Source organism: Somniosus microcephalus, chromosome 18, assembly GCF_052327205.1.
Source record: "Somniosus microcephalus isolate GS21.2 chromosome 18, FLI_Smic_1.0, whole genome shotgun sequence".
NCBI classification, from domain to species: Eukaryota; Metazoa; Chordata; class Chondrichthyes; order Squaliformes; family Somniosidae; genus Somniosus; species Somniosus microcephalus.
In genome coordinates this window covers 79,800,196-79,825,386 of record NC_141004.1, presented here as the reverse complement: position 1 = coordinate 79,825,386, position 25,191 = coordinate 79,800,196, and the positions used below count along the sequence as shown (strand labels likewise).

At 51.9% G+C, this 25,191-nt stretch overlaps 1 protein-coding gene across 1 annotated transcript in view; it reads right to left on the bottom strand.

Annotated features, from left to right (window-relative positions):
• Positions 1-25,191, bottom strand: part of LOC147105404 (ankyrin repeat- and BTB/POZ domain-containing protein 3-like) — a 58,046-nt gene that overhangs the window by 9,263 nt on the left and 23,592 nt on the right. Inside the window, exons 2-13 of the mRNA XM_086011704.1 lie at positions 20,488-20,637; positions 16,229-16,433; positions 13,274-13,426; positions 11,627-11,792; positions 10,382-10,471; positions 9,970-10,071; positions 7,941-8,028; positions 7,053-7,188; positions 6,602-6,822; positions 4,561-4,736; positions 2,901-3,006; positions 1,378-1,480 (exon numbers count right to left, since the gene is read on the bottom strand). Coding sequence (XP_085867830.1) covers positions 1,378-1,480; positions 2,901-3,006; positions 4,561-4,736; positions 6,602-6,822; positions 7,053-7,188; positions 7,941-8,028; positions 9,970-10,071; positions 10,382-10,471; positions 11,627-11,792; positions 13,274-13,426; positions 16,229-16,433; positions 20,488-20,637 — 1,696 coding nt within the window. The remainder of the gene's footprint in view (positions 1-1,377; positions 1,481-2,900; positions 3,007-4,560; positions 4,737-6,601; positions 6,823-7,052; positions 7,189-7,940; positions 8,029-9,969; positions 10,072-10,381; positions 10,472-11,626; positions 11,793-13,273; positions 13,427-16,228; positions 16,434-20,487; positions 20,638-25,191) is intronic.

Sequence of the window (25,191 nt, the reverse complement as noted above, 5' to 3'; positions counted from 1 at the left end):
ATTTATTGTTTGATAGTAGGGGGCGGGCGAGTCCTTCGCTCACACGTGTCACTTGGATTGGTCAATGAAATATAGGAAACCACACTTTGAAATTTACATAAAAAGAGAGGATTTTGCACCAATCTGTGACAAGGTACAGGTTACAGGACACTGCACAGTCGGAGGTACAGGTTACTGACTGTACTGAGAATGTACAGACAGCAGCTCCAGACACTGCACAGTCAGAGTTATAGGTTACTGACTGTACTGAGAATGTACAGACAGCAGCTTCCAGACACTGCACAGTCGGAGGTACAGGTTACTGACTGTATTGAGAATGTACAGACAGCAGCTCCAGACACTGCACAGTCAGAGTTATAGGTTACTGACTGTACTGAGAATGTACAGACAGCAGCTCCTGACACTGCACAGTCGGAGGTACAGGTTACTGACTGTACTGAGAATGTACAGACAGCAGCTCCTGACACTGCACAGTCGGAGGTACAGGTTACTGACTGTACTGAGAACTTACAGACAGCAGCTTCCAGACACTGCACAGTCGGAGGTACAGGTTACTGACTGTATTGAGAATGTACAGACAGCAGCTCCAGACACTGCACAGTCAGAGTTATAGGTTACTGACTGTATTGAGAATGTACAGACAGCAGCTTCCAGACACTGCACAGTCGGAGGTACAGGTTACTGACTGTATTGAGAATGTACAGACAGCAGCTCCAGACACTGCACAGTCAGAGTTATAGGTTACTGACTGTACTGAGAATGTACAGACAGCAGCTCCTGACACTGCACAGTCGGAGGTACAGGTTACTGACTGTACTGAGAATGTACAGACAGCAGCTCCTGACACTGCACAGTCGGAGGTACAGGTTACTGACTGTATCGAGAATGTACAGACAGCAGCTCCAGACACTGCACAGTCAGAGTTATAGGTTACTGACTGTATTGAGAATGTACAGACAGCAGCTCCTGACACTGCACAGATGGAGGTACAGGTTACTGACAGTACTGAGTGTGTACAGACAGCAGCTCCTGACACTGCACAGTCGGAGGTACAGGTTACTGACTGTACTGAGAATGTACAGGCAGCAGCTCCAGACACTGCACAGTCGGAGGTACATGTTATTGACTGTACTGAGAATGTACAAACAGCAGCTCCTGACACTATAATTTAATGGGTAATTTCACCCTGCGGTTGCTGCAGGGCCCAACGAATCTCTCACTCTTGGCTTAATGAATCAATTCATAACGATCGCAGCTCAAATTAACAAAATGTGATTTGGACTGAACCAACAGGATCTCCCCACCTCAGCACAATGTATTAATCTGAGAATGAGTAGAACTGACTGTCTGACAGTTTGGTGAACCGCAGGGTCTTACCGGGGTGAGGCGGCCGACAGCAGTGCCCGATGGCCATAGAATGGTTTCCCGTCCACCAGGAATGTGATGTCTGAATGTTCCTGGTTATTCAGGAGAATGGGATCTGCAGGAAGGAACAGATAGGGTGTTGAATCTACAACCATGACACACCTTCTGTCCTCATCCCACCCCAGGGGAAGGGCCCATACCCACAGAACCCACCCCACCCTGTGATACCCCAGGGGAGTGACCCTGACCCACAGAACCCACCCCACCCTGTGATACCCCAGGGGAGTGACCCTCACCTACAGAACCCACCCCACCCTGTGATACCCCAGGGGAGTGACCCTCACTCACAGAACCCACCCCACCCTGTGATACCCCAGGGGAGTGACCCTCACCTACAAACCCACCCCACTCAGTGATACCCCAGAGGAAGGGCCCAGACCTACAGAACCCACCCCACCCTGTGATACCCCAGGGGAGTGACCCTCACCTACAAACCCACCCCACCCTGTGATACCCCAGGGGAGTGACCCTCACCTACAAACCCACCCCACCCTGTCATACCCCAGGGGAGTGACCCTGACCCACAGAACTCACCCCACCCTGTGATATCCCAGAGGAAGGGCCCAGACCCACAGAACCCACCCCACCCTGTGATACCCCAGGGGAGTGACCCAGACCTACAGAACCCACCCCGTCATACCCCAGTGGAGTGACCCTGACCCACAGAACCCACCCACCCTGTGATACCCCAGGGGAGTGGCCCTGACCCTGACCTACAGAACCTACCGATCCTGTGATACCCCAGGGGAGTGGCCCTGGCCCACAGAACCCACACCACTCTGTGATACCCCAGGGGAGTGACCCTCACCTACAGAACCCACCCCACCCTGTCATACCCCAGGGGAAGGGAAGTCTGATCCAAAGAGCTTTCACCTAAAGTGGAATATCCAGGCAAAGTCTCTGTGATGCTCCAAGTGACACAAACTACAGGGTCTCATCCATCAGGAGGCCACTTCATACACCAAGCATTGATCCTTTCCTCAGAGGCAAAACTTCGAACCCAGACACTTCTGCACCCAACCCAGAGCCCAGCCCTTAGGTTGCCCTTTGACCCTTGGTGTCGACCCCTACGTATTCTAGAACAGTAAGGAGAATTTTTACTAAGAAACTCGTTACAAGATAACGAAGGGTCTCCCATTACTAGACTGGGCTCATTCATCTTCAAGTACCGAGACACACACCATTCCTAACAATGGAGTGGACACTACGCCTATTTCTATGCCTTGGTGTGTTTATAGTGCCCATTAGCGTCCGAGTCCACTTGACCCATCTCTGGGGGGTTGAGCATCAGCTCTGCTTGGCACCTGCCCCGACATGAGCACAGTCACTGCGGGGGGGGTTATGAGTATGGTTTATGTGGGGCCAGAGACAGCTCGCTGGTGCAAAAGCAATGGGGCAGGATTGCAGCGTTGATGTTACTGAAGATGAAGCTACAATCTAGTTCTATCTGGTTGAGGAGACCATGCAATGCTTACCCACTGCAGCCTTGATCTTCTCCCGGGTTTCCTGGATAACAGGGATGGGGTAGGGCCCATAGCAATGACTAAAGATGGCTGCCAGCTGTCGAATAATAGCATCGTTCTGAAAAAGTAACAGAGAGAGACACCATGTCAAGTCAATTGAATGATTCGAGCCCAGCTGGTTCTACACCTGGCAGAGCCACTCAGCTCCCAGTAATCTCAGGCTGATTTCACACAGAGCAGTTCACTGTTAAAACCCCACATGGTTCATCATACACCAAGTGCTGTCCAAGCTCACTGTTACAAAGTCGTAGAGGCAGTAACCCCCAGCATCTTGTTACTAGCACAGGTTTGAGCCACCATGGTCAGGGACTTCCTTCAGCGGAGCAGTGGGTCTACAACAGGAGTTTGTTTCAATAAGATTTGTAATATCAAAGTTTGTTAGAACTTCACACTGTGATACTGGGACCAGTAACATCACATTGTGTAACAAGAGGTCATGTAACTCATACTTTGTTAGACTGGGGCCTGTAATATCAGTCTGTTGGATTGGGGCCTGTAATATCAGAGTCTGTTGGATTGGGGCCTGTAATATCAGAGTCTGTTGGATTGGGGCCTGTAATATCAGAATCTGTTGGATTGGGGCCTGTAATATCAGAATCTGTTGGATTGGGGCCTGTAATATCAGAGCCTGTTGGATTGAGGCCTGTAATATCAGAGTCTGTTGGATTGGGGCCTGTAATATCAGTCTGTTGGATTGGGGCCTGTAATATCAGAGCCTGTTGGATTGAGGCCTGTAATATCAGAGTCTGTTGGATTGGGGCCTGTAATATCAGAGTCTGTTGGATTGGGGCCTGTAATATCAGAATCTGTTGGATTGGGGCCTGTAATATCAGTCTGTTGGATTGGGGCCTGTAATATCAGATTCTGTTGGATTGGGGCCTGTAATATCAGTCTGTTGGATTGGGGCCTGTAATATCAGAATCTGTTGGATTGGGGCCTGTAATATCAGAGTCTGTTGGATTGGGGCCTGTAATATCAGATTCTGTTGGATTGGTGCCTGTAATATCAGAGTCTGTTGGATTGGGGCCTGTAATATCAGATTCTGTTGGATTGGGGCCTGTAATATCAGATTCTGTTGGATTGGGGCCTGTAATATCAGAGTCTGTTGGATTGGGGCCTGTAATATCAGAGTCTGTTGGATTGGGGCCTGTAATATCAGAATCTGTTGGATTGGGGCCTGTAATATCAGTCTGTTGGATTGGGGCCTGTAATATCAGATTCTGTTGGATTGGGGCCTGTAATATCAGTCTGTTGGATTGGGGCCTGTAATATCAGAATCTGTTGGATTGGGGCCTGTAATATCAGAGTCTGTTGGATTGGGGCCTGTAATATCAGATTCTGTTGGATTGGTGCCTGTAATATCAGAGTCTGTTGGATTGGGGCCTGTAATATCAGATTCTGTTGGATTGGGGCCTGTAATATCAGATTCTGTTGGATTGGGGCCTGTAATATCAGAGTCTGTTGGATTGGGGCCTGTAATATCAGAGTCTGTTGGATTGGGGCCTGTAATATCAGAGTCTGTTGGATTGGTGCCTGTAATATCAGAGTCTGTGAGAGAGGTTTTATTGTAGAATAATGCTGTGTCGTGTGAGGAGAGTGCACAGTGCTGCACCTTGCTCTCGCGGAATATGTCGAACATCACGGACAGTCCCCGGGAAATCATCTCTTGGCTGTACACGTCCTTCACAGCATCGAACTCCTTCAGCAGGTGCAGAGTGATGGGCCAGCGACGTTGGGTGAGCGAGGTCTGCAGGGACTTGAGCCAGGAGTGCAGAGTCCACGGGACAGCTGGGGTGAAAAGAACAGACTGTTGTGAGCAAAAGGGAGCTGATATCCAGCAGTAGGCCCCTAGCTGAAAGAGCAAGGGGATATTACCCGAGGCACAGGAATATCCAACCTGTGTACACTTCACCTACTCCAGAGCCCAGACAATCTGATCAAGTCCGACATCAGCTAGGGAAAGATGGAAGACCAGGCAGGGACGAGGCTATGGTGTCAGCGTGGCTCAGTGGGCAGCACTCTCGCCTCGGACTCAGAAAGCTGTGGGTTCAAGCCCCACTTCAGCCCATAATCTAGGCTGAAACTCTAGTGCAGGACTAAGGGAGTGCTGCACTGTCGGAGGTGCCATGTTTCGGATGAGATATTAAACCGAGGCTCTGTCTGCCCTCTCGGGTGGAAATAAAAGATCCCACGGCACTATTCGAAGGAGAGCAGGGGAGTTATCCCCGGTGTCCTGGCTAATATTTATCCCTCAACTAGCATCACTAAAACAAATTATCCAGTCATAATCACAACGCTGCTTGTGGGAGCTTGCTGTGCGCAGAAATTGGCTGCCACGTTTCCGACAACAGTGACTCCACTTCAAAAGTACTTCATCTTGGTTATGAAGAGCTTTGGGACATCCTGAGGCTGCGAAAGGCTCTGTAGAAATGCAAGTTATTTCTTTCTTACTTGTAATGTTCTGAAAATCTACAAATGCCGAACAGGCAGTTTCCCTCGCAGAGGCCGTGTGGACTGGCGCAGTACCTGTGACTGCCAGCAGAGGTCTCCGGCACGTTATAAACGAGTGAAGTTACAGATGGTCGCGGACAGGCCTGGGAGCAGCAGGTCTCAACTTGGCTCAATAGTAAACATTCTGAGTGACTGCTTCCTCCAAGACATGAGCAACATGCCCTCCGACAACCAAAGATAACCCACACAAAACTCATGATTTCAATATAAACACAATGGTCGGTTAAAAGGGCTCAAAACCAATACATCCCCAAGATCGATGGTAGTTCTCGCAGACTATTGGGGGGAGATTTGTGAGATCATTATGAGGGAATTGCTGCACTCTGGGGAGGTGGATGAGGGGAGGACGAGTAGATATTGGTCGGGAATTTCCTCGGATCTGCTCCCGATTTGCTGCTGTAACTTTACACACACAAACGGGGTTTCTGCAGCACTTCTGGCAATGTTACAGCATCGGAACGGGAGCAAGACCGAGGAAATTCTCCGCCACTGGGTGAGAGGGGAACAATAATGGGGCGACTGGGAAACCGGAGCAATGATGGGTTACTTAGCTCCCCGACTGCTGCCACACAGAGGTCAGCTGTGGAACTGCAGCCACTGCCCCCACAATGCTGGGTTCTTGAACTCAGCGAGGGGGAGAGTTAGCCGCGGGACCGGCAGTCCCAGGTCAGGCCCAGAATCTGAGCTGAGCCCAGATCACGCTGCACAGGGAGGGGCAGAGTTAACCGCAGGGCAAGGTACCCTGTTCCAAGGCGCAGGCCCATCCACACAGGGAGATGAAGAGCTAACCATAGGGCAGGGCCACCGACCCAGCTGCCAGTCCACAGAGGGGCAACCACCCTGGCCAGAGCCACAGGGAGACTAGGGAAAGGCAGAAACATTCCGGGAGTGAGTCGTGAGAGTTCAAAGGGACCTCACTGTGGCGGGATGTGGAGAGTTGCAATGTTCCCTGTAATTTTTATTGGGCCGTGCGACCCATTTAACGGGCTGCACCACCCATTCAAAATTACACATATGCACAATTTCTATATTTCAAAGCTGGCTCACCGGCTGCGCGGGAGCTCCGGGGCACTGCGCGGGAGCTCCGGGGCAGTGCACAGCTGCACAGCTTAAAGGGAGCATTGGCGAGGTGCTGCACTCACCCAGGCTGCGCAATTCCATGGTGATGTCGAGGTAGTTATGCTCGGCGCTCTGATAGAGAGCTTCCTGCAGCGCTTTACTTCGCGCTTTGCTGCTGCGATTTAGCCTGGGTTTTGGAGTCTGTGGGTTGCTGACCTCTGCCCCCTCAGCGAGGATGTCCTCCAGGGACATGATGTCACTATTCACGGTGTCTGGCTGTGACAGAAGCTTCTGCAGCACATTCCTGAGCAATGATTAAAAAGAGAGTGCGTTAACAAAAAAAACAATGAATATGACGGAGAACAATAGCGCATTCCAGTCAGTGAAAGAGAGCGGTGCATCCATCACTATAAACCATCAGTCCCCAGGGTGAGCTTTTCACAAATACTCTCCACCCTCAATAAAAGGTTTCCCAGTTATAACACACTGTGTCCCACCCGCGGTATAAGACACTATCTTGTCCCAATCTCTCACCTGTGTCCATGGGCAGCAGCCTGACTGAAGGGGTTAGTAATTCCTTGCAGAGATGCAGTGATTCCATTTTTACCAATGCTCCCAGCCAGGAGATCAGCTCCTTTCTCCAGTAGCAGACTGACCAGATCAAGGTGACCTGCAGGAGAGGAAAGAGCGGGCGAGAGTGAGAGGGGCATGGTAAATAGAAGAGATCTGCAGAGGGGGCAAGCTGCAGCAAGTGGGCATATTATTCATGGTTATAGGGAAGGGCATCTTATACACGGTGCGTGATATAGGGAAGGGCATCTTATACACGGTGCGTGATATAGGGAAGGGCATCTTATACACGGTGCGTGATATAGGGAAGGGCATCTTACACACGGTGCGTGATATAGGGAAGGGCATCTTATACACGGTGCGTGATATAGGGAAGGGCATCTTATACACGGTGCGTGATATAGGGAAGGGCATCTTATACACGGTGCGTGATATAGGGAAGGGCATCTTATACACGGTGCGTGATATAGGGAAGGGCATCTTATACACGGTGCGTGATATAGGGAAGGGCATCTTAAACAGTGTGTGATATCTTTGTGATGTGATCTTTTTGACAGAATAAACAACTGTCAGTGATGAAATGGTTAATTCCAATTTAGATCACATGCATTTATAAATAAATAAAACATTTTGAGGAAAATCTCTTCCACATCCCTGACTTCTGATCTATTGGTAGGCCACAGGCTTCACGGTTTTTACGGACTACAGCACAAAACAAACATATATGGTGCCAATCTGATGAAGTGCTGCTATCACCACGGAAACCGTTTTGAACAGGTCTTGTCGGATAGGCCAGACCCTGCTCCCTCTATACCCAGCCCAACACCCACCCTTCTCCCAGCTGTTGTGTACCTGCCGCAGCTGCGAGCTGCAGAGGAGTTTCTGACCAGCCTCCTTCACTAACGCCGCCTTCGACATTGGCCCCGGCATCCAACAGCATCTGTAGAGAGAGAGAGCGAGACAGAGCGAGAGAGCGAGCGAGACACAGAGAGGGAGCGAGAGAGCGAGACAGAGCGAGCGAGAGAGCGAGAGAGCGAGACAGAGCGAGCGAGACACAGAGAGGGAGCGGGAGAGGGGGAGCGGGAGCGGGAGCGGGGAGGGGGAGGGGGAGCGAGAGAGGGAGCGAGAGAGGGAGTGAGACAGAGACAGAGAAAGATCACAGAGGAAAAGAACACAACCTTGCATTTAATGACATACATGGAATTACACAGAATCTGTGGACAGAAACACATCCTGACAGAGAGTGGTCTCTAGTCCACACGAACCTCCTCCCACTCCAATTACCTCAATCCCACCCCCCCCCAATCGATCCCCACCCCGGCCCCCTCCCTCGAACCCCGCCCCGGCCCCCTCCCTCGATCCCCGCCCTGCCCCCCTCCCTCGATCCCCGCCCCGCGCCCCCTCCCTCGATCCCCGCCCCGCCCTCGATCCCCGCCCCGCCCCCCTTGATCCCCGCCCCGCCCCCCTCCCTCGATCCCCGCCCCACCCCCCTCCCGCCCCACCCCCCTCCCTCGATCCCCGCCCCCCTCCCTCGATCCCCGCCCCCCTCTCCCTCGATCCCCGCCCCGCCCCCCTCCCGCCCCACCCCCCTCCCTCGATCCCCGCCCCCCTCCCTCGATCCCCGCCCCCCTCTCCCTCGATCCCCGCCCCGCCCCCCTCCCTCGATCCCCCGCCCCCCTCCCTCGATACCCCGCCCCCCTCCCTCGATCCCCCGCCCCCATCCCCCGATCCCCCGCCCCCGATCCCCCGCCCCCTCCCCCGATCCCCCGCCCCCATCCCCATCCCTCGATCCCCCGCCCCCATCCCCCGCCCCATCCCTCGCTCCCCCGCCCCTCGATCCCCCGCCCCTCGATCCCCCGCCCCCATCCCTCGATCCCCCGCCCCCATCCCCCGCCCCATCCCTCGATCCCCCGCCCCCATCCCTCGATCCCCCGCCCCCATCCCTCGATCCCCCGCCCCCATCCCTCGATCCCCCGCCCCCATCCCTCGATCCCTACCCTAGACCATTCAGGAGTGAAATCGGGAAGCACATTTTCATACAAAATGTAGTGGAAATCTGAAACTCCCCCACCCGAAAAGGCTGTGGATGCTGGGGATGAAGTGAAATGTTGTACTGAGATCGATGGGTTTTTGTTGGGTGCGGGTATTGAGGGATATGGAGCGAAGGTGGGTAAATGGAGTTGGGATACAGATCAGCCACGATCAATTCGTTGAATGGTGGAACAGGCTAGATGGGCTGAATGGCCTCCTCCTGTCCCTGTGTTCCTCACTTAAATGTGTTGATTAAATGTGTCAGATTGAAGAATATGGAAACATGTTGAGAATAAAAATTACCAGACAATCTGTTTTACTGATGTTGGCTGAAGCATAAATATTGGCCAGGACACCGGGGAGAACTCCGCTGCTCGTCTTTGAAATAGTGCCGTGGGATCTTTTACATCCACCGGAGAGAGCAGACGGGGCCTCGGTTTAATGTCTCATCCGAAAGACGGCACCTCTGACAGTGCAGCACTCCCTCAGCACTGCACTGGGAGTGTCAGCCTGGATTATGTGCTCAAGTCTCTGGCGTTGGGGCTTGAACCCACGACCTTCTGACTCAGAGGCAAGAGTGCTCCCACTGAACCAAGGCTGAGACCATGGAGACAATGGAGAGAAGGGATACGGTAAGAGGGTGGATGGGGTAGAGCCACGGAGAGCGGCAGGTTTGCTCGGCCTAACACCCTCTTGCCCTGTGTCTGAAAACCCTGCACTGAGGTGCACTTGGATCAAAGCCTCTCACAAAGTCCTGACATCTGGTGCCATCCTTCACCAATCCATGGGGGGGGTGGGGAAAGCCCAGCACTCACTCAATTACAGGCACAACGCTGACCCACTCCCGTACCTGTGTGACTGGCAGGTGGCCGAATGCGACAGCGAAGCTGAGGGCGGTCCAGTGTCGAGTCTCTGCATGGACGGTCAGGCACTGCTGCGAATTACTGGGCACCTGCAAACCAAGCAAGAGCTTAGCGGCTTCTCAAACTTAGCCCGTCGGTCATAAAGATAATCAATATCTAGTCCGCTTGAGAGCTGGATCATTCAAGCTATGTTTGCATAGAGAAACTCCATCATAAACCAGGTCTGACAAATGCAGTAAACATCATGGGGTCAGGTGGACAGTCAAATGCGAGTTGGTGGAGCACTGTGTCAGGGTCCTTGTGTTAAAGGTACACCCTGTGGGTTACTCTCCTGGGATGCGGAGATATATTTGGAAGCCCTTTCACGTGCAGGCCCTGTGTCAGTAATCAATGTCTTACCTGAATGTCAACATCTGCTCCAGACGTCAGCAGGACCTGGGCCATGGCCTCATCCCCATTGCTAGCTGCATACATCAGCGGAGTCAGCCCCTAGGCAGAAGAAACAGTGTCTGATCACCACAGGTGAATATTCAGCTCAGAGACAAAGTGGTCCCTGTGAGCAGAGACCATGGACCCCACATCAGGGGCAAAGGTTAGTGGTCACCCTCACACATTGAGTGAGGAGTGGAGACTGAGGGGCATTGCCCTCTGTTATGCGAGGTGTTACTCCTCATATCACTGTGGTAGGATGATTAATGTAACCCAATGGTCAATGCTTGCTCCTGTGAAGCATTGGCTTTTAACTGAAGCTTATTACTGTATATAATCCACACACCAGAAAAGAGGATTGAATTAATGGCTCCTTCAGCTTCCTGTCACAGGGCAATCACCTCTTAGCTTCCTGTCACATGGGTAACCAACCTCCCTCCCCTTCCCACCTTTTTGCATAACATTGGTTTTGAAGTTTACATTGCGCTCGTGACCCTTAGGTCATCAAACAACCATAGAGGCCTTATCTTTAGCAATATCCTTTTCCAATGTTATCTCAGCAATCTTTTGCTTTCTATCTTCGTTCTTTCTGAACTATGACATTACTCAGGAAGGAAAGGTCAGCCGTGGCACAATGGGTGGCAAACTCGCCTCGGAGTCAGAAGGTTGTGGGTTCAAGTCCCACTCCCAATCTCGGCTGATGCTCCAGTGCAGTGCTGAGGGAGCGCTGCACTGTCGGAGGTGCCGTCTTTCGCATGAGACGTTAAACCGAGGCCCCGTCTGCTCGCTCTGCGTAAAAGATCCCACGGCACTATTTCGAAGAGGAGCAGGGGTGTTGTCCCCGGTGTCCTGGCCAATATTTATCTCAGCCAACGTAACAAAAACAGATTATCTGGTCATTATCACACTGCGGTTTGTGGGAGCTTGCTGTGCGCAAATTGGCTGCCGCATTTCCCACATTACAACAGTGACTACAATTCAAAAGCACTTCATTGACTGTAAAGCACTTTGAGACGTCCAGTGGTCGTGAAAGGCGCTATAGAAATGCAAGTCTTTCTTTCTTTCCATTGTGATCATTGCGAGCACACAGATTAAAAAACAATTCTGATCTACTAATGTGGTTTAACCATAACCCAACATTAGCTGTTCTGCCTTTGTTCCTGATTAAAAACAATGTAAAAACATATCGCTATTCTTGTGTGGCCTCTCCCCTACCTGCTCGTTGAGAGTGTCGATTCCCTCTGGTCCCAGCAACACAGCAGCTGCATTCACCAAATCAGTGCGGCCACAGCTCAACATCTGGAAGCCCAGGTCCCGCCTCAGCTTCAGCTCCGCCTGCTTGGCATCCAGTCCGCGGGATGTGCACACACTGCTGTTAATCCTGTCCGGGGAAAATGCAAAGAAGTCGGATTCATTCTGATACATTAACTCCCGACAAGGAAGAGATTTGGGCTCAACAGACCATCCTCCTTTCACCTCCGGCCTCGGGCCTTCCGCCTCCGGCCTTCCGCCTCCGGCCTCGGGCCTTCCGCCTCCAGCCTTTCACCTCCGGCCTCGGGCCTTCCGCCTCCGGCCTTCCGCCTCCGGCCTCGGGCCTTCCGCCTCCGGCCTTCCGCCTCCGGCCTCGGGCCTTTCGCCTCCGGCCTCGGGCCTTCACCTCCATAAGCTCTATGTAGCCTTCTTCTTCCAACGTCCCACCGCCAGTACTTCCTACATCAGCCGTGGCTCAGTGGAGGCACGCTAACTAAACTCCGAGTCAGAGGTTAGGAACATAGGGATAGCAGTAGGCCATTCAGCCCCTCGAGCCTGTTCCGCCATTCAATGAGATCACGGCTGATCTGCGACCTAACTCCACCTACCCGCCTTTGGCCCATATCCCTTAATACCTTTGCTTTACAAAAAGCTATCAATCTCCGATTTAAAATTAACTTATCTAGCACCAATTGCCATTTGCGGAAGAGAGTTCCAAACTTCTACCACCCTGTGTGTGTAGAAGTGTTTCCTAATTTTACTCCTGGCTCAGATCACCCCGTAACCTTCTAAATTCTAGAGAATACCACCCTGATTTATGTAATCTCTCCTCGTAACTTAACCCTTGAAGTCCCGGTCCAGAGACTTGAGCACATAATCTAGGCTGACCCTCCAGTTCAGTACCGAGGGGATGCTGCACTTGGAGGTGAGAGGTTAAATCGAGGCCTCGTCTTCCCTTGCAGATGGACGTAAAAGATTCCGAGGCACTGTTCGAGGAGCAGGGGTGTTCTCCCCGGTGTCCTGGGCAACGTTTCTCCTTCAACCAGCACCAAAAGTAGATTCAGGGGTCAGTCATCACATTGCTGTTAGTCGGACCTTGCTCTGCATAAAATTGGCTGCCTTACGTTACAAAAGTGACTACACTTCAAAAAGAAATTCATTGACTGTGAAGAGCTCGGAGACGTCCTGAGGTCGTGAAAGGCACTATATAAATTCCAGATGTTCCTGTTCGAAATGACTCGGACTGGAGGTTTATGTTCAGGTTTTCACTATAAGTGGGCATTCATTAGATTGCAAGAGGAGTGTTGTTCCAGCAGGTGAGTTGGGGACCACGATGAATAAAACAGACCTCCACTCTGTCAAGGGTCAGTATCAGTGGGGGCCCAAGGAATGTGGCTGTTCCACCTGCAAGTTTAACATGGGAACAGGGGGAGGCCATTCAGCCCCTCAAGCTTGCTCGGCCATTCAATTAGATAATGGCTTATCTGCATCTCAACCCATTTACCCGCCTTAGCTCCATGTCCCAAATTAACAATCGCAAACAACCCCTCAAAAGGCAGAGAAAAAGACAGTAGCTCTTGGCGGAGGTTGAGCTGGTGAAGGTTTGCTGACCTGAGTTGTCGGGGTTCGCAGTCCATGCCCGGGAGCAGCAGCCTGGCGGCCTGTCGAAGGTCACTGATGTCCACTGTCAGACTGTGCCTGTGTTCTGCCTGTGCGATGCACACCCTGATCCATTCAACCACCAGTGGGAGAACTTCATATGGCCTGTGGGGGGGGGGGGGGGGTGCACACAAAGAGAACAAGAGTGACGAGAACCTGGATACATATTGGACCAGAACGCTGCTCCTCAGAAGCCATTAACTAGACACTCGGTCATCACCCTCTTATTATATGGCGGGAGCGAATCTTCAGGCATGCAGGCGATGCGTGTGCATCGGCTCCTCATCTGCACAAATAATTTAGAGGAGGAACGTTGAAGATTTTAGAAAAAGAATTCTGTTTAATCTTTCCTATTTCAGTGAACTAGAAAAGTGAAAATCATCATCTGCTGGGACGAAGGTCAGGGTAACCTCTGCCCCCTGACAATGTCCCTCCGTGTAACACTCCACCTCTCAAAGCCACAGTGCCAACAAAACATTGCTAAAACCTTTCTTTTTTTGGTCTGTGACCCGATCCTATTACGTTCAGACTGAAAGACCACAGGTGGGTTTTTCCCCTCGCCTTCTCATACGGAAGCTGGGAAATTTGTAAGCTGACTGCACAGTTTGAACCCACACGGCGCAAGCTGCACGAGTTCCGATAACGTTCATCGTTTCTGTACACACGCATCAAGTCAGCGGTTACCATATCCTGCAACAAACCCTACCCAACATCAGGGGCTTTACACTTCCTGCAACCTTTCAGAGCTGCCGTCATCATCATTCGATAAGAAATCAGCAAGTATTTGCATTATTATATCACAGGATGGTGTTTAAACACCACTGCAACAGATGTGGTTCAAATGATAGTCTAATCTAGGCTGCATTTACAAACTTTGCAAACCAAGCATCATTTCCTCTTTACAGTGAGTCACAGCTCAGTGTTGTCAAATAAATAATACAACAACCTACAAATACAGTAAGCTGCTCAATGTCAGCCTTGGTTTGGTGGCAGCACTCTCAGCCTGCGGCCTGTGAATGGGGCTCGGGTCTGGGGTCTCGATCTCAGCCTGCGGCCTGTGAATGGGGCTCGGGCTGGGGTCTGGATCTCAGCCTGCGGCCTGTGAATGGGGCTCGGGTCTGGGGTCTCGATCTCAGCCTGCGGCCTGTGAATGGGGCTCGGGTCTGGGGTCTCGATCTCAGCCTGCGGCCTGTGAATGGGGCTCGGGTCTGGGGTCTGGATCTCAGCCTGCGGCCTGTGAATGGGGCTCGGGCTGGGGTCTGGATCTCAGCCTGCGGCCTGTGAATGGGGCTCGGGTCTGGGGTCTGGATCTCAGCCTGCGGCCTGTGAATGGGGCTCGGGTCTGGGGTCTCGATCTCAGCCTGCGGCCTGTGAATGGGGCTCGGGTCTGGGGTCTGGATCTCAGCCTGCGGCCTGTGAATGGGGCTCGGGTCTGGGGTCTGGATCTCAGCCTGCGGCCTGTGAATGGGGCTCGGGTCTGGGGTCTGGATCTCAGCCTGCGGCCTGTGAATGGGGCTCGGGTCTGGGGTCTCGATCTCAGCCTGCGGCCTGTGAATGGGGCTCGGGCTGGGGTCTCGATCTCAGCCTGCGGCCTGTGAATGGGGCTCGGGTCTGGGGTCTCGATCTCAGCCTGCGGCCTGTGAATGGGGCTCGGGCTGGGGTCTGGATCTCAGCCTGCGGCCTGTGAATGGGGCTCGGGCTGGGGTCTGGATCTCAGCCTGCGGCCTGTGAATGGGGCTCGGGTCTGGGGTCTCGATCTCAGCCTGCGGCCTGTGAATGGGGCTCGGGCTGGGGTCTGGGATCTCAGCGTGCGGCCTGTGAATGGGGCTCGGGCTGGGGTCTGGATCTCAGCCTGCGGCCTGTGAATGGGGCTCGGGTCTGGGGTCTGGGATCTCAGCGTGCGGCCTGTGAATGGGGCTCGGGTCTGGGGTCTGGATCTCAGCGTGCGGCCTGTGAATGGGGCTCGGGTCTGGGGTCTCGATCTCAGCCTGTGAATGGGGCTCGGGCTGGGGTCTGGATCTCAGCCCGCGGCCTGTGAATGGGGCTCGGGTCTGGGGTCTGGGATCTCAGCGTGCGGCCTGTGAATGGGGCTCGGGTCTGGGGTCTGGATCTCAGCGTGCGGCCTGTGAATGGGGCTCGGGTCTGGGGTCTCAATCTCAGCCCGCGGCCTGTGAATGGGGCTCGGGCTGACAGCAGAGACCGGGGCTGGGGTCTCGATCTCAGCCTAAGGCCTGTGAATGGGGCTCGGGCTGACAGCAGAGACCGGGGCTGGGGTCTCGATCTCAGCCTAAGGCCTGTGAATGGGGCTCGGGCTGACAGCAGAGACCGGGGCTGGGCTGGAATTGGGTTGGTACTGAGGGGATATAGTCTCAGAATAAGGGGTCACACATTTAAGATGAAGATGAGGATGAATTTCAGAGGGTTGTGAATCTTTGGAATTCTTTACCCCAGAGCACTGTGGAAGCTGAGTCATTGAATATGTTCAAGGCAGTGATGGACAGATTTTTGAGCAACAGGGGGGTCAAGGGTTATGGGGAGCGGGCAGGAAAGTGGAGTTGAGGCCAAAATCGGATCAGCCATGATCTCATTGAATGGCGGAGCAGGCTCGAGGGACCGAATGGCCGACTCCTGCTCCTATTTCTTATCCTCTTATGTTCTTATGATGGTTGAAGAGACTGGATCTCTGCTTGGCTGCTCTCAGGACTCAGATGAGGGAGCAGCAGGTTTTACAATCCTTTTGTTTCTTGACATGGTCCAAGATCCCCTAAAATGTGTGAAACTGGATGTGTTTGAACTCCCGAGCGTCCTGTGGAATATTTGGTGTTTTCACCGAGTGACTCAGCTCAGCAAATTGCAGAATAAATCAGATTGGTCATTTTTGGAAAGTCCCATTTCCAGTTGTCTCACCTCTCACTGCCCAGTTTCAGTCTCGGGGGCTCAGCATTAGGGTTTTCCCACTCCAGGTGTGGGCAGTGCATGTAGTAATAGAGCCCGTGCAGAGCCTCTGGCTCCCAGGAGTACGGCCCCTTTCTGAAGTGTAGCCGAGATCCCTTCCCATGGTACTTTTCGCCAAACTTCTGGAAGTAATACATCGCGTGAGAGACCAGGTCACCTGCGGAGTAGATGCAGGACGGTTAGAATCAATTACCCTTGACATTCAATGGCATTGCCATCACTGCATCCCCCACCATCAACATCCTGGGGGTCACCATTGACCAAAAACTCAACTGGACCAGCCACATAAATACTGCGGCTACTAGAGCAGGTCAGAGGATGGGCATTCTGTGGCGAGTGATCCACCTCCTGGCTCCCCAAAACCTTTCCACCATCAACAAGGATCAAGTCAGGAGTGTGATGGAATTCTCTCCACTTGCCTGGATGAGTGCAGCTCCAACAACACTCAAGAAGCTCGACACCATCCAGTACAAACCAGCCTGCTTGATCGGCACCTCAACCACCACATTCACTCCCTGCACCGCCAGCGCATCATGGCTGCATCTACAAGACGTACTGCAGCAACTCGCCAAAGCTTCTACGGCAGCACCTCCCAAACAGCGACCTCCACCATCTAGAAAGACATGGGCAGCAGGCGCATGGGAACACCACCACCTCCAAGTTCCTCTCCAAGTCACACACCATCCTGACTTGGAAATATATCACCGTTCCTTCATCGTCGCTGGGTCAAAATCCTGGAACTCCCTCCCGAACAGCACTGTGGGAGCACCTTCACCACACGGACTGCAGCGGTTCAAGAAGGCGGCTCACCACCACCTTCTCAAGGGCAACTAGGGATGGGCAATAAATGCCAGCCTTGCCAGTGACATCCCGAGAATGAATGAATAAGTAAAAACTGCATCAGGCTGCAGGCCAGTCTGAAGCATCAGCTGTGGTTAGAATCAATGGTCCTGCCCAGGGCCACACAGACAGCTCTGTGATCAAAGTCACCGGCTCCAGGACAGGCTCAATAACTAGGCTCACTGTTCGAAAGGGAAATAACCAGCAAATAAACTGTACAAAAACTCACTTGCCCTGGCCTTGCATTCTTGTATTTTATTACAATTAAATATGCAAAGAATTAGCTAAAAAATTACAGCACAAAAACAGGCTGTTCGGCCTAATCAATCCATGTTGGTTTTTACCCTCCACACAAACAGTATCCTAATCCAAATGTCTGCCCTGTTCCCACATCCCTTTATCCCCCTTTTCTTCAATCATCTGTCTAACCTATTAAATATTGATGTGGTCTCTGCTTCAATCTCGAACTCCAGTCATGCATTCCACAGCCTCACAACCCTGTGTGTAATACAAGATTTTCTTACTCCTTGTCCTATATCTCTCATATTGAATCTGATAGTTGTGCCCCTTGTTCTAGGCCCCTCAATCACAGGAAACAGTCTGTTACTATCTACCCTGTCCATCCCTTCATAATTTAAACATCTCTATAAAATCAGCCTGTAATCTCCTCTGTTCTAATGAAAACTGTTAAGTATGTGTATTGTATTGAACAATTAACACAAAGACTTAAACGTATAACTCAAACAGGTCTTTACTGGTTGGAGGTAGGGACTATACATAGGTCTTTACTTCATGCCCACAGGCGGGAACTGAGGGGAGATCAGTACCCACAGTACTATTTATACCCCTATGGCCAGGAGTGGTACTGCGTATCACTACGCCCAACAAGTAGTGCAGTCCTGTCCATAGGTTCAAGTACTGTTATCCAAGATGGCGGCTTCCCGCTCTTGCCGTCGTCCTCCGCCCACAAAATGGCGGTTTTCCCGCTTCTGCCTTCTTCCCCAGCGGTTTTCCCGCGAAAAATGGCGGCTTTCCCGCGCTTCTCGCTCTCCCCGCCCACTTCAATGGCGGTTTTCCCGCGCTTCTCGTCGCTGACTTTCAGCCCGACTGCGGCTCTTATCTCCTGTGCGATCGCTGGTGCGCCGCCCGCCCGAAACGGTTCTCCGCCCTTATCACCGGTGCGATCGCTGGCCCGCTAAGCGCCTCCCGCTTGAAGTGGCTCCCGGCCTCTGGCTCACCCGCTCGGCGGCTCTTGCTCGCTCCCTCCCGGGCTCTGGCTTACCCGCTCGCGCCCTCCCGGGCTCTGGCTTACCCACGAGGTTATGGAGGCTTCAGGGTCCTAATGCCTGTCGCTTCCAGTCGCTGGAAGCTGTCAGGATTTCTGCTGCCCTTCAGTTTTCAGTGGGGTGTTGAGGATTGGAACCTCTCTTCAACGTCCTGTCTTTGGACGAAGCCGCTGTGGAATAACTGCCGCAGGGTTCGAACCGACTCGTCGCCAGTGTTAAGTATGTGTATTGTATTGAACAATTAACACAAAGACTTAAACGTATAACTCAAACAGGTCTTTACTGGTTGGAGGTAGGGACTATACATAGGTCTTTACTTCATGCCCACAGGCGGGAACTGAGGGGGATCAGTACCCACAGTACTATTTATACCCCTATGGCCAGGAGTGGTACTGCGTATCACTACGCCCAACAAGTAGTGCAGTCCTGTCCATAGGTTCAAAGTAGCACACATATTACATACACAACAAAAACAGCCCCAATTTTTCAAGTCTTTCTTCATTTCTATATGCCCTCGTACCAGGCAGCAATCCATATACATATACCCAGCTGAATATATACTACGCCATGCATATATACCTCAATATACAAACAGAGAAGTAGAATTTCTAAATTTGCTGATGACACCAAACATGGGGGTGTGGCAAACAGCGAGGATGATACCAATCGACTGCAACAGGACATAGAATGGGCAGTGGCAGATGGAATTTAATACAGAGAAGTGTGAGGTGATGCATTTTGGCAGAAGGAACAGGGAGAGGCAATATACACTTAATGGCACAGTTTTAAAGAGTGTGCAGGGACAGAGGGACCTGGGAGTTAATGTGCATAGGTCCCTGAAGGTGGCAAGGACAGGTTGGAGAAGCTGGATTTGTTTTCATTAGAGCAAAGGAGGTTGAGGGGTGATTTAATAGAGGTGTACAAGATTATGACGGGTTTGGATAGGCTAGACGGGGAAAGGCTGTTCCCACTAGTTGATGGTACAAGGACTAGGGGACACAGATTTAAGGTTTTGGGCAAGCGATACAGGGGGGATGTGAGGAAAAACTTTTTTACGCAGCGAGTGGTGAGGACCTGGAACTCGCTGCCGACGGAAGTGGTGGAAGCGGAGACACAATGTTTTCAAGGGGAGACTGGATAGGCACTTGAGGGAAATAAACTTGCAGGGCTACGGGGATAGAGCGGGGGAGTGGGACTGACTGGATTGCCCTACAGAGAGCCGGCACGGAGTCGATGGGCTGAATGGCCTCCTTCTGTGCCGTTATGACTCTATGGGGGAAAAATTGAGTCACGCCCCCTTCGGGGCGCTAACTTCACTGGGGTGCTACGAAAAAATTAGCGCCCCTCGGCAGAAATTCACCGGTAGTGCCCCAAGAGGGAAGGGGGCGCTACTGCAAGTGCCCCGCCTCCCTCTTGGGGCGCTGTGAGTGACTATCGCGGCGCTACATGCCGCAGCGCCACGGTACTGCAGGCCTTCCTCCCCTTATTAAAGGGGAGGGACCTTGCGCAGCGCGCCCGGGGCCCAGCTGGGCCACCAGAGATCGGAGCGCCAGCAAAAGAGCCCGGCACTCAAGAGGAGTGCCAGGCTCACGGAGCGCAGCCAGCACTCCGCAGGGGGGCTGCAGAGGAGGCCGGGGATGGCAGAGGAGGCAGGTGCCGGCAGGCGGCCAGCAACAAAAATTGCCGCCTGACACCTCCCCTTTAATTTGCGCCACCCCGGCCACAGGTAGGCTCCCCTGACCCCGTCAGACATAGTGTCCGGCGGTAAGTCGGGGGCGCTACCGAAGATCACAGCCGGGGCGCGGGGTGCGGCGATGACGTCATCGCCGGGGGCGCAGTGTCGCGGGGCGCTAACGGTTACCGCCGCCGCTAAACTCCCGCTGAATTTCGCAGGCGGCGTTGGCGGCGCCGTGCCCAGGCGCTACTTGCTTTGCGCCTCCAGTTAGCGCTCTCTTAGGGCGCTAACAGGAGGCGCAAAGCAACTGAATTTTTAGGCCTATATACCCCAATATTTACAAAATGCCCCGCCACCTACGCACACACACACAGAGCTATGAGAAGGGGCGAGGGTTATGTGTTTCTTACTGAGTTCAGCGATGGTGCCCACACAGGTTGCCAGCATGGCCTGCTCCAGGTTCCTAAGGTCTGACTGATTGTACAGCTGCCGGTGGATTGATCCCACACTTTGATAGCGCTCCGTGTACAGGCTGAGGTAGGTCGGAAGGCAAGGCACACCTGAGAACGCAAGAAATACAAACAGCATTCGATTAATGGTGAACTGACAAAACACATTCAACAATGGAAGGGCAAAATCCAAAATATTATACAATCCCCAGAAACCCTGACCCTCCTACCCAAACAAAAGTGTGCACAGCACAATCCCACACACAGCAAATCTTTATAGAGAAATCCCCTGTTCTTCTTCGGAATAGTGCCGTGGGATCTTTCACATCTACCTTGAACCCATAACCTTCTGACTCAAGGTGAGAGTGCTACCCACTGAACCATAACTGACACCATCTTATTTTGAAATGGAGTCATCGAGGGGCTGGTGGAGCCTCAGTTGGGGATTTTCCAGGCAGTCTCAGTTCAGGAAGTCAGTGTGATCTGAGGTCTCTGCAGCAATCTCCCAGAGACCTGCTGTCTAAAGAACTGATGACGTATCTGGGAAAAGGCTTGGCTACACTCTCCACTCCTGGTTCCTCATGTTATCAACCCCTTCTTTTCAGGATTAATTATCACTGAAATGCTTCCAAATGAACTCCCCATCCCCAGTTTAACCACTGCGGGTAATATTTAAGGAGTCAAAATGAATCCTGGCGATCCCCCTGATATAGACCACCTCAAGTGGTTTAGTAGCAGTGTAACCAGATGCTAAAGTCTTTCTTTCAATAGTACAGATACACAGAAACTGATGAACTACAGCACCACAGCCCCAGTCAGGGTCTGCTCAGACCCCCAGTCCATAATACCACAGCCCCAGTCAGGGTCTGCTCAGACCCCCAGTCCATAATACCACAGCCTCAGTCAGGATCTGCTCAGACCCCCAGTCCATAATACCACAGCCCCAGTCAGGGTCTGCTCAGACCCCCAGTCCATAATACCACAGCCCCAGTCAGGATCTGCTCAGGCCCCCAGTCCATAATACCACAGCCCCAGTCAGGGTCTGCTCAGACCCCCCAGTCCATAATACCACAGCCTCAGTCAGGGTCTGCTCAGACCCCCAGTCCATAATACCACAGCCCCAGTCAGGATCTGCTCAGGCCCCCAGTCCATAATACCACAGCCCCAGTCAGGGTCTGCTCAGACCCCCAGTCCATAATACCACAGCCCCAGTCAGGGTCTGCTCAGACCCCCAGTCCATAATACCACAGCCCCAGTCAGGATCTGCTCAGACCCCCAGTCCATAATACCACAGCCCCAGTCAGGGTCTGCTCAGGCCCCCAGTCCATAATACCACAGCCCCAGTCAGGGTCTGCTCAGACCCCCAGTCCATAATACCACAGCCCCAGTCAGGATCTGCTCAGACCCCCAGTCCATAATACCACAGCCCAAGTTAGGGTCTGCTCAGACCCCCAGTCCATAATACCACAGCCTCAGTCAGGGTCTGCTCAGACCCCCAGTCCATAATACCACAGCCCCAGTCAGGGTCTGCTCAGACCCCCAGTCCATAATACCACAGCCCCAGTCAGGGTCTGCTCAGGCCCCCAGTCCATAATACCACAGCCCCAGTCAGGGTCTGCTCAGACCCCCAGTCCATAATACCACAGCCCCAGTCAGGGTCTGCTCAGACCCCCAGTCCATAATACCACAGCCCCAGTCAGGGTCTGCTCAGACCCCCAGTCCATAATACCACAGCCCCAGTCAGGGTCTGCTCAGACCCCCAGTCCATAATACCACAGCCCCAGTCAGGGTCTGCTCAGACCCCCAGTCCATAATACCACAGCCCCAAGTTAGGGTCTGCTCAGGCCCCCAGTCCATAATACCACAGCCTCAGTCAGGGTCTGCTCAGACCCCCAGTCCATAATACCACAGCCCCAGTCAGGGTCTGCTCAGACCCCCAGTCCATAATACCACAGCCCCAGTCAGGGTCTGCTCAGACCCCCAGTCCATAATACCACAGCCCCAGTCAGGGTCTGCTCAGACCCCCAGTCCATAATACCACAGCCCCAGTCAGGGTCTGCTCAGACCCCCAGTCCATAATACCACAGCCCCAGTCAGGGTCTGCTCAGACCCCCAGTCCATAATACCACAGCCCCAGTCAGGGTCTGCTCAGACCCCCAGTCCATAATACCACAGCCCCAGTCAGGGTCTGCTCAGACCCCCAGTCCATAACACCACAGCCTCAGTCAGGGTCTGCTCAGGCCCCCAGTCCATAATACCACAGCCCCAGTCAGGGTCTGCTCAGACCCCCTAGTCCATAATACCACAGCCCCAGTCAGGGTCTGCTCAGACCCCCAGTCCATAATACCACAGCCCCAGTCAGGGTCTGCTCAGACCCCCAGTCCATAATACCACAGCCCCAGTCAGGGTCTGCTCAGACCCCCAGTCCATAATAGCACAGCCCCAGTCAGGGTCTGCTCAGACCCCCAGTCCATAATAGCACAGCCCCAGTCAGGGTCTGCTCAGACCCCCAGTCCATAATACCACAGCCCCAGTCAGGAGAGAGCTGTTCCGTTGGGACGGACTTCACTTGGCCAGTGCTGGGACTAGAATCCTGGCAAATCGAATAACTAGGGCTGTAGAGAGGGCTTTAAACTAATTAGTGGGGGGGAGGTTTTAAGAGAGCGAAAAATAAAAATGACAGCAGAGAAGGCAATAGAGCAAGGTAGCAGTGGGGGAATTAAAAACCAGAGCGTGTCAGGAAGGGACAGAATGTATAATGATAAAGGTAAAGTAGTAAAAGGGGTAAAAGCAGGAATAAATTGTCAGAAAACATATTTGAAAGTTCTTTATCTGAATGCACGCAGCATTCGTAACAAAATTGACGAGTTGACGGTGCAAATAACTACACATGGGTATGATCTGGTGGCCATTACGGAAACATGGCTGCAAGATAATCATGACTGGGAACTAAACATACAAGGGTATTTGACAATTAGGAAGGACAGACAGGAAGGAAAGGGAGGTGGGGTTGCTATGTTAATCAAGGATGGAATCACTGCAACAGTCAGAAATGATATTGGGTCAAAGGATCAGGATAGTGAAACAGTTTGGGTGGAGATAAGGAATAATATGGGGAAAAAGTCACTAGTGGGCGTAGTCTATAGGCCTCCTAACAGTGGCAACTCTGTTGGTCGGAGTATAAATCAGGAAATAGTTGGGGCTTGTAATAAGGGAACAGCTATAATCATGGGGGATTTTAACTTTCATATTGACTGGACTAATCAAATTGGGCATGGCAGCATTGAGGAAGAGTTCATAGAGTGTATTAGGGACGGGTTCCTTGAGCAATATCGAACTGAACCAACCAGGGGGCAGGCAATCTTAGATCTGGTCCTGTGTAATGAGACAGGATTAATAAAAAATGTCCTAGTAAAGGATCCCCTTGGAATGAGTGACCATAATATGGTTGAATTCCAAATTCAGTTTGAGGGTGAGAGAGTTGGATCTCAAACCAGCGTACTAAGCTTAAATAAAGGAGACTATGAAGGTATGAGAGTAGAATTGACTAAAGTGGACTGGGAAAACAGATTAAAGTGTAAGATGGTACAAGAGCAGTGGTCTACATTCAAGGAGATATTTCACATCTTTCAAGATAAATATATTCCACTGAGGAAAAAGGGGAGTAAAAGAAAAGACAGCCATCCGTGGCTTAGTAAAGTAATAAAGGATAGTATCCGACTGAAAACAAGGGCATATAAAGTAGCCAAATCTAGTGGGAGGATAGAAGATTGCGAAGCATTTAAAAGCCAGCAAAGAATAACTAAAAGATTAATTAAGAAAGGGAAGATAGATTATGAAAGTAAACTAGCAAAAAATATAAAAACAGATAGCAAGAGTTTCTACAGCTATATAAAAAGAAAAAGGGTGGCTAAAGTGAACGTTGGTCCCTTAGAGGATGGGACTGGGAAACTAGTGGGGAACATGGAGATGGCAAAGACACTGAACAAATATTTTGTATCAGTCTTTACAGTAGAGGACACTAAAAATATCCCAACACTGGACAAACAGGGGGCAATGGGGGCGGGGGGTGGTGGGGAGGAGCTAAACACGATTAAAATCACTATGGGGATGGTACTCAGTAAAATAATGGGACTTAAGGCGGATAAATCCCCCGGACCTGATGGCCTACATCCAAGGGTCTTGAGAGAAGTGGCGGTAGGGATTGTGGATGCATTGGTGATCATTTTCCAGAACTCCCTGGACTCCGGAAAGGTCCCGGCAGATTGGAAAACTGCTAATGTAACACCCTTATTTAAGAAGGGAAGTAGACAAAAAGCTGGAAACTATAGACCAGTTAGCCTAACATCTGTGGTTGGCAAAATGTTGGAGTCCATAATTAACGAAACAGTAACAGAGCATTTGGATAAACATAATTTAATAGGACAGAGTCAGCATGGTTTTATGAAGGGGAAGTCATGTTTGACAAATTTGCTCGAATTCTTTGAGGATGTAACATACAGGGTGGATAAAGGGGAACCAGTGGATGTAGTGTATTTGGACTTCCAAAAGGCATTTGACAAGGTTCCACACAAAAGATTACTGATCAAGATATAAAATCACAGGATTGGGGGTAATATACTGGCATGGGTGGAAGATTGGCTATCTAACAGAAAACAAAGAGTT